This window comes from Poromitra crassiceps (assembly GCF_964638095.1).
Source record: "Poromitra crassiceps genome assembly, chromosome: 16".
NCBI classification, from domain to species: Eukaryota; Metazoa; Chordata; class Actinopteri; order Beryciformes; family Melamphaidae; genus Poromitra; species Poromitra crassiceps.
This window is the reverse complement of record NC_139645.1, coordinates 1,152,873-1,162,653: the sequence shown is the minus strand read 5'-3', so window position 1 is coordinate 1,162,653 and position 9,781 is coordinate 1,152,873. Positions and strand designations below refer to the sequence as shown.

At 44.0% G+C, this 9,781-nt stretch overlaps 1 protein-coding gene across 1 annotated transcript in view; it reads right to left on the bottom strand.

Moving 5' to 3' along the window:
* ppef1 (protein phosphatase, EF-hand calcium binding domain 1) overlaps positions 1 to 8,077 on the bottom strand; it is a gene marked incomplete at its 3' end in the record, with an annotated part of 13,791 nt that extends 5,714 nt beyond the window's left edge. Inside the window, exons 1-11 of the mRNA XM_083652781.1 lie at positions 8,014 to 8,077; positions 6,682 to 6,714; positions 4,516 to 4,643; positions 4,349 to 4,409; positions 3,256 to 3,419; positions 2,672 to 2,783; positions 2,390 to 2,436; positions 1,871 to 2,037; positions 1,630 to 1,666; positions 1,292 to 1,441; positions 1 to 58 (exon numbers count right to left, since the gene is read on the bottom strand). The exon at positions 1 to 58 is cut by the window's left edge and continues 94 nt beyond it. Of these exons, the coding sequence (XP_083508907.1) occupies positions 1 to 58; positions 1,292 to 1,441; positions 1,630 to 1,666; positions 1,871 to 2,037; positions 2,390 to 2,436; positions 2,672 to 2,783; positions 3,256 to 3,419; positions 4,349 to 4,409; positions 4,516 to 4,643; positions 6,682 to 6,714; positions 8,014 to 8,068 (1,012 nt within the window). The 5' untranslated portion in view covers positions 8,069 to 8,077. The remainder of the gene's footprint in view (positions 59 to 1,291; positions 1,442 to 1,629; positions 1,667 to 1,870; positions 2,038 to 2,389; positions 2,437 to 2,671; positions 2,784 to 3,255; positions 3,420 to 4,348; positions 4,410 to 4,515; positions 4,644 to 6,681; positions 6,715 to 8,013) is intronic.
* Between the last annotated feature and the right edge of the window lie 1,704 nt (positions 8,078 to 9,781).

Here is a 9,781-nt window from a genome sequence, read left to right as displayed (position 1 = left end):
ACCTGCTGATATCCAGCTCCTCCAGACTGTACCTGGGACACCTCAGTGCAGACTTCACCTAGAAGATGGAGGGAGGGAGAGAAGGGGACAGTGAAATAACATGGAGAACAAAGCATAGTTAAATATACTAAACCTCCAACTGACACTAGTCGTGTTTCCATTACCCTCAGAAATGCGCAAAATCTAAATATCGCAATAGAAATTGGGTAATGGAAACACGTGAATTTCGAAAAACGTCCCAAATATCGCAAAAAGTTTTTGCGCTCTCATGAGGTGGTTATTCAGACGTGTCGATATAGCAGTTTATCGCAAAAGTGTACTGGAAACACTTTTTCCGCATTTGCACCTCATGTGACCCATATTCTCCTTTGGAAAAGCAGCGGAAAATAAGTTCGGTAGCGAGATGAGGGGATGAAAAGCACACACCGGTGCGGTGGTGCTGTCTGAAGTGAATACAGTGACTGTGAGTAATACATTACACACGTTTCAGGTGCAATGTTATAATTATAATACACGACATTCCGATTATTGAACCATATCAGCCTTTTCCCCCCTCCTCCATCTCTAAATCGGACCAGTTGTATTAGGCTACATTTTTTCCTCTGCCTGTCGCGCTCACTGCATTCACCGCAGCCAGCAACGTTGCCACTAATTTTATTTTGAATTGATAATCAGGCTCGTTTATATGCGTTGTAACTTCATGTTGTGATTTGCATTGACCTTGGTTGGATTTGAGCATGCAGGGGACGGGATATGGCCATATGGGGCAGATCCCCGTGCGTAATCACTGTGGCAGCTGCTGGTAATGGGGAAATGCGTTCAGGTGTGCGCGCCGTCAGACCAAACTCAACTTCAATGGAAACGCCTACAAGTCGCAATTGTACAAGTCGAAGTTGTAGAAATATCGCAATTATTTTGCGAAAAACTGTAATGGAAACACAGCTACTGATGTGACATGACATCTTGTATGTTTGGCCTATTACCGGCAGGAATAAGAAAAAGACGCCACCAAACTCCTTTTGTGTGCGTGTGTTAATGTACTTTGGGATTAGCCTGGTCAACCATCCGGTCACATGAACTCACATTTTGTGTTTGGTTCTGCGAGACCACGGTGACGGAACAGAACATTTTGTGTTTGGTTCTGCGAGACCACGGTGACGGAACAGAATATGAGTTCACGGGTCCGGATGCTTTTAACCAGGCTACTTTTTGGGGTGTCTTCTTTTCTTCAAGTGTGAGTTGAGGTTTCTTTGAGTGGTAGGAGGAAGACTGGGCGTTCACTCCCTCTAACCTTGTGCCTGTCTATGGAGCTGAGGAGGTCCAGGTCCGTCTGGTCTGAGATGCCTCCATGAACAATCAGGACCTTGCCGTCTATCACTGTGGCCACAGGCAGCAGGCTGAACACGTCCTGGAACATCTGGAGGATCTTGCGGCCGTGGGTCTGGACACAAGAACCAAGAACCAAGGATTTCATTGCACAATCATGGATTACTCAGCCATAAATAATCCACTGGTTGCGACAGTCAGTAAGGTGACCACAAGATGGCGACAGCTACAACTGCAGAAAGTATGATTGAGATCTGTCCACACACGCAAAAAAGCATAATAGTTGCATAATAGTTACTGTACCTTGTACTTCTGCATGACTTCTTTTGTGAAGCCATATCTGAAACAACATGCAGAGTGCTCTTTAACCAGACATCTGAGATCATCTACCACGTCTTTTCTCATGAAGAAACATGTTCTACTGTTCAAACTTAACCTGACGCTGCCAGATGGATGGCTTTGCTTCACATTTGTTTCACATTGTGAACTCGTGAACTCAATAGCGCCCCATCATGGCGGAGTCAGGCTGGTTCAAACGACCCACCTGAGGTTCATGATGTGGTCCTCATGGTTTCCTCGGTTCAGATGCATGTAGTCGGGGTAAAGCAGCAGGTAGGCGAACAGGAGGATGATCACTTCCACAGACTTTTTGCCGCGGTCCACGAAGTCACCGTTAAACACGTACGGCGTGTCGGCAGAGGGAAGGCCGTTCTGAACGACACCGACGTGACATAAAGACAATCTGAATCTGAACGACACCGACGTGACATAAAGACAATCTGAATCTGAAATCAGATCTCAAAGGAAGCCTGGAACTGCATTACTGGGCTATCTGTGTTTTGAATGTGACTGTTACAGCTGTTTTGATGTCATTTTTGTGTGTATTTAAACAATTCGTAATATGCAAAAGATAATAATATGCAGTAAAATCAAAAGGAAATTATTGTTTTTTCAGAATTATTTGTAAATAAAATCATCTTCACGCAACAGGACCTGTATTTAAAAACTGATTTAATAGCTGATGACTAACTGCTAAAGTCAAAGCAGCAAAATGTGGCGTTACCTTGTAAAATATGAGAAGCAAGTCATCAAGCCGCCCGTGTAGATCACCTGGGCCAAATGAAACATCACAGGGATGAAGAAACAAAACAAAATGAATCAATTATGATCAGATCATACAGATCAGATCATGTATGTGTACTGTATGATCAGATCCTACAGATCAGATCATGTATGTGTACTGTATGATCAGATCCTACAGATCAGATCATGTATGTGTACTGTATGATCAGATTGCAAACATCTCATTGAGAAGACATGAGCAGCGGAGGGAGTTGGCACCTACCACATATAGTGATCTCCGTATAGGAGGTGGACAAGTGGATGATGTTGGGCAGCTGTTTGAGGAGCTTCTTGGTCTCATAGAGCAGCTGCAGCACGTACCTGGCATGGAGGGCCTGCGAGAACAAACGCATCACTCCCTCAGAGCCCCACAATAAATACTGAATAATAATATAAATAAATAATAATAATAATAATAATAACAATAATAATAATACTATAACAATAAATACTGCCATCACTTGAACTAGATGGAAGACAAGGGCTACAAAGTTAGTTTTGGCCCTCCATGGTTTTGAAAGGAAAAAGAAAAATCACAGCCAATATTAGTCTTTCAGAGGTTGTGGCGGGCTCATTTTTAAAGCTAGCTTGACGATACTTTTACCATACGAACCTAGAAGACCTATTTTAGATTTGGAATGTAAATGGTCTATAAAATAATATAATTTCATGTAATTTCACAAAACATCAACATGTATTTTTGGCCCACGACCATCCATCCAGATTAATTTCGGCCCTTCATAGGAAAGAATTTGGGCACGTCTGCTGTAGCCGGAAACCGATTGGGCACCGAGCGACACCCTGTACCTGCTGCTCCTTAAAGGCGCTGAGGAGAGCAGTAGTGTGGGAGACAGAGAGAGGGAAAGAGAGCCGCGGGCCGCTGTAGGACTCTGGCACCGGGATCAGGTTATAGCAGGTCTCTCTCTCCAGCCACGGGTCAACCACCGGGTCCAGCAACTGGGAGATCAGATCTGGAACGCAGAGTGTAAAGAGCTGTTGAAAAGGTATGGGCTCTAATTGATGCAAACAGAGAGGAAAGGGTCGTCTACTGCAGAGGTTCTCAAATGTTTTTCAGCCAAGGAGCCCTTACAAGATAGAAAATATACCGGGGACCCCCTCATTTTGACTTGTGATTTTGGGCTAAGCTTAATTGTTTCCACGGTAACATTGATATGTTTGTCAGATTAGAATGTAATCCAAGAACCATTTTAGATTTAAAGCATGACATATTTTTGTTGAACTATGAAGCTTTTGCAAAAAAAAAAAAAAGGGTTTATTTTTCGCAGACCCCCTGGCAAAGTGCCACGGACCCCTGGGGGTCCCCGGACCTAGCCTAGGTAAACCCAGGCCCCACGTGACCTGCTCTCTCAGTTCCCAGTCACCTTGTGACTGTAAGCAGGGTGAGCCTGAGAGCAGGTCACTGGGGGCTGGGTTTACCCAGGCTACCCCGGACCCCCATTTGAGAACCACTGCTCTACTGTACAGTCCCATTTCTCTTTTGTAAATCTTATGTCAAGCTCCTTCATTCAATCTCATTCAGGCATGCGCGCACGCACACGCGCACGCACGCACACACACACACACACACACACACACACACACACACACACACACACACACACACCAACACACACACGCACGCACTGTTCTGAATATTCTGATTTTCCTTGTATTCTCTCCTCACCTAGTTCACTTCCTTTGCCTCACTTCTTTGCCTAGCTTTACTCCTCACTGATTAGTTATTCACAAAATCACAGGGTAATAATACCTGCAGGGAGTGCTCTTTACACTTCCTGAAAGATTCAGCGCGATCGCACGTAAAAGTGTCATAGCTGTGGCCGAACACAGTTTGCTCAGTCACTGACACACAGACACACTGACAGTAGACTGCTCTCCTCACCTGGCCCGTTGCCGCTCAGCTGAGTGAAGTTGTCCAGCATGAAACTGAAGAAACCGGAGAGCTGAGGAAAGAGGTGAAGGAACACAGAGACTGTTTCTATTCTGCACCAGAGGTGAAGTGTGTGAGATGCGTATGCAGAAGAGCGTGAGATAAGGCATCTCCATCACCTGTAGCTGGTCCTGCTCCCCAGCATACTCGATGGACTGGAAGATGTTCCAGGTGTACCTGCGTCTCATCTCAAGCCGGGCCATGTAGCGCCTGTACCATCTCTGGATGAAGATGGCCGCCTTCATAGCTAGAGGAATACACCTGTGTTAACAAGTTGGCTTGATTCACCCTTTATGTAGAGGTGGCCTGGCCCTAGTAGCAGTCATATAGAAATGAAGGTGCAAACAGGATCATGAACACACACACACACACACACACACACACACACACACACACTTCTTCCGACCTAACTCCTCAACTCCTGTTTCCAGGAATATTTAGTTATACCGTACGTGTTATCGGGGAACTACTGCTCTGAAATACATACAGTATCTCTCTCTTTCTCTCTCTCTCTCTCCTTGTATGTATGGCACACATGTATGTCTCTCTCTCTGTATGTATGTATGGCACACATGTATGTCTCTCTCTCTGTATGTATGTATGGCACACATGTATGTCTCTCTCTCTCTCTCTCTGTATGTATGTATGGCACACATGTATGTCTCTCTCTCTGTATGTATGTATGGCACACATGTATGTCTCTCTCTCTCTCTCTCTCTGTATGTATGTATGGCACACATGTATGTCTCTCTCTCTGTATGTATGTATGGCACACATGTATGTCTCTCTCTCTGTATGTATGTATGGCACACATGTATGTCTCTCTCTCTGTATGTATGTATGGCACACATGTATGTCTCTCTCTCTGTATGTATGTATGGCACACATGTATGTCTCTCTCTCTGTATGTATGTATGGCACACATGTATGTCTCTCTCTCTGTATGTATGTATGGCACACATGTATGTATGTCTCTCTGTATGTATGTATGGCACACATGTATGTATGTCTCTCTCTCTGTATGTATGGCACACATGTATGTCTCTCTCTCTGTATGTATGGCACACATGTATGTCTCTCTCTCTGTATGTATGTATGGCACACATGTATGTCTCTCTCTCTGTATGTATGTATGGCACACATGTATGTATGTCTCTCTGTATGTATGGCACACATGTATGTCTCTCTCTTTGTATGTATGTATGGCACACATGTATGTATGTCTCTCTCTCTCTCTGTATGTATGTATGGCACACATGTATGTATGTCTCTCTCTCTCTCTCTGTATGTATGGCACACATGTATGTATGTATGTCTCTCTCTCTCTCTCTGTATGTATGTATGGCACACATGTATGTATGTCTCTCTCTCTCTCTCTGTATGTATGGCACACATGTATGTATGTATGTCTCTCTCTCTCTCTCTGTATGTATGGCACACATGTATGTATGTCTCTCTCTCTCTGTATGTATGTATGGCACACATGTATGTCTCTCTCTCTCTCTCTCTGTATGTATTGCACACATGTATGTATGTATGTCTCTCTCTCTCTCTCTGTATGTATTGCACACATGTATGTCTCTCTCTCTGTATGTATTGCACACATGTATGTCTCTCTCTCTGTATGTATGTATGGCACACATGTATGTCTCTCTCTCTGTATGTATGTATGGCACACATGTATGTCTCTCTCTCTGTATGTATTGCACACATGTATGTCTCTCTCTCTGTATGTATTGCACACATGTATGTCTCTCTCTCTGTATGTATGTATGGCACACATGTATGTCTCTCTCTCTGTATGTATGTATGGCACACATGTATGTCTCTCTCTCTGTATGTATTGCACACATGTATGTCTCTCTCTCTGTATGTATTGCACACATGTATGTCTCTCTCTCTGTATGTATGTATGGCACACATGTATGTCTCTCTCTCTGTATGTATGTATGGCACACATGTATGTCTCTCTCTCTGTATGTATTGCACACATGTATGTCTCTCTCTCTCTCTCTGTATGTATTGCACACATGTATGTCTCTCTCTCTGTATGTATGTATGGCACACATGTATGTCTCTCTCTCTGTATGTATGTATGGCACACATGTATGTCTCTCTCTCTGTATGTATGTATGGCACACATGTATGTCTCTCTCTCTCTCTCTCTCTCTCTCTCTCTCTCTCTCTCTCTCTCTCTCTCTCTCTCTCTCTCTCTCTCTCTCTCTCTCTGTATGTATGTACTGTATGGCACACAGCATGGCACAGACTAATCTCTATTCTCTTACTCAGAGCAGGGCTGGGATTCTTGGCTGCTTCATCTGTGTGGAGAAAATGACAATTCAGCACAGGAATGGTAATGTAATGAAATGGTGTGAGAGGCAGCAGCGAGACAGAGAGAGATAACGAGACACAGGGGAGGGCGAGACTGGGACTGGAACAAGGGAGCAAATGAACAGAGGTTTTAGAAGAAAGGAGGCTTGTGAAAAACAGGAGGAGAAGAAAGCAAAGCAGCATCTGTCAAACATCTGGATGGTTGGTAGAGTATCACCTAATGAGGGTGAAAAAGGTAAATGTGTGCGCAACAAGTCTGTCAAAACTGTACAACTCAGGCATTGCAAAAAAGAATTAGCGTCAAGAGTATGTAATGTGATATGGTGGTGAAAATAATTATTATTAACAACAAGAAGAAGAATAATACTTCACTTTTCAAAACTAAATTACCAAGCACTTCACAGATTTGGGAGAAAAACAACAGGAGAGATCGCATAACATTTCACTCGGACCAAAACGTAAAACAAAAATGTGGGTTTAAAGAAAATATTTTTTCTATGTTGTTTTTTAAAGTTTTGGTCCGAGTGAAATGTTCTATGGTCTCTCCCGATTCTAAATATAGCTGAACCGTTTGGCTTGACGAAGTAAAACAATTTTTCATAAGCATTTTACGAAATGTCTATGGGAAAATAAATGGCGGATGAAAATCTCTGGTACAGTGCTGAAGCAGGAAGTAGGCGGTCACTCGGCCTCTCTATTGAAAAGATGTTGGAAAGTAGCAGCAACAGAAAGCCAGCATAGGGACACTAAAATAGTCTCATTAACCCATTGATACTTGATGCAGCATTTGTGTGTGTATCCCTTTAAGACCGCGAACCGCGTTATCGCGGTTCGCGGATACGCACACAAATGAGGGATATACACGCAAATGCTGCATCAGGTATCACTGGGTTAAAAGCCTCATTCACGTGATTGTGGAACATACAGCAGCAATTAGTGTCTCATTTATGGGCTGTTTCTGCTCAGTCAGCTTGCCAGGTGCCATGGACCAGGTGTCTGAACATGGCACCTCTCATTTAAGGCCATTTCGTTTTCCACACCTTACCATGGTGCAAACACCTTACCATGGTGCAAATTGTTCACACGGCAAAACTTTCCAGTTCAGACAAAGAGGAAAACATGCGTCAGTGTGGGATGGGCTGGTGACGTCTAGCAGCATTTCAATCACTCCTAATCAATAAAGTGCAGTAAAATAATAAATAATAATAAATTATTATTATAATAAAAGTATGTTCAGGGAGAGCAGTGTGGATCACTGGGACGCAGTACGCCAGACACCTCCTTACCTGTCTCCACTGTTTTCCCTTGTGGCTCTGTGGCAATGGAGGTGCCACAGCCCATGATGACCAACAAGGAGGTCCAGTGGTCACATGAGTCAACGTTTCACCAGCCTGCCCTGTAGCAGTGGGTCACCGCTGGTGGGTGGCATGTAGGCTAACTGCTGCAAAGAGACCTGCGAGGAACAGGAGAAGCAGCTGTAAAAGCAGCTGACCAAGCTGTAGCCAAAGGCCTGAGGAAATGTTTCTAGTCACTAGACTGGGTTTTAAGATGGTTTCACTTCCCAGGTTCCTCTATCTGTGCCAAAACCTTCCCATTTTTCTTACATCGGCCTTCTTCAAGGAACTGGACTCCATAATTATGTCCTACGTGCTCTTATGACATCATCACTGATAACCACTGTGCGTCGTGGCCTCGCCTGCTCTATGACATCACTGATGACATCATCACGGATGACATCACTGATGACAATTAGCATTAGGGCAATCACCCAATTAAAAAATCTGCTCTGTCAGGTCACCCGCACAGAAGACGATCTGTGCGATGACGGAAGCCATCGTCTCCGTCTGGTTCCTCTACCTACTTACTCCCATCACTTATATGGTCTCAGACTGATGACATCACTGATGACATCATGTTCATCACTGATGTCATCAGTGACATCATCACTGAACTATAGCCTCAGCCTCAGGGCAATCAGCCTTAGGGCAATTAATCTGCCCTAATTAAAGAATCCATCACCTGCACACCCCCTGAAAGTTTGTAACAGGTTTGGTTGTGTACCTTGTTATTAGCCTCCTGGATAGCCAGCTAACATGACAGCTAGACTCAAGCCACGGCAGTTGTGGGATTTTACACACGTAGCCTACTGTTTATTTACCACTTGTCAACCATATTTTATGCCTGGTCTCTACGGCACTAATCGCTCAACATACATGTATGTATATCGATAGGCTATAGTTTTACACACACCAAGTTGTTACTGAGGAAAAGACTGTTGCGCCTTGCATGGAGGCAGACTGAGAAGAAGAGTAACGACGTAAAGCAAGTTGTTGCCGTAAAGCCAATACAAAACGAGGAGCGCCACACAGAGGACTAATATGTTACTGCAACCAAATAATGTTCAAAACAGAGGATGTAGGCATTTGTGACCGTTGCAAGTTTCAGCCCGATCGCACGTAAAACGGCATAGCTGTGGCCGGACAAAATTCTTGAAACAAACAGAGAGAGTCCACATTGCCAAATGTATTTAAAGGAAACGTCCTTTAGAGCGCTTTGCATAAACACAACATATGGGTGTTGACCCATCTCCTACTTCTGCCAACTAATCAAGCTCTAACAGAAATATCTAATCTAAATACATTGATTTTTTCTTAGAACAAAGTGTCAATCTCTCTCGAATATTTTATAGCCTAAACTCAAAATGTTTAACATAAAACAGCATACACGACACTTGCCTCCATCACCTAGTCCAGTACCAGCGAATCAGATTTGGCACTCTTGCTAAAGCAGTAGCGTGGATATACATTTGCAATGAGCCTACCTCCCGCTTGTACGCACCATCCGGCAATCATGAATAGCAGCAATCACAGTCCATGTGTTGCGCAAAAACCTGGTTGAAAAACAGGGTTAGAGCAGGTCTGGTCGAGCTTATATCGTAGCCTTACGGAATTATACGGCGCTAAATGTGTGTAGCAGCTTCAAGCAGCAGCCCCGGATGCGCACTCAGCTCATCTGTTGCTCGCAGGCGTCATGAGAAGATGCCGGAGCGCAGCG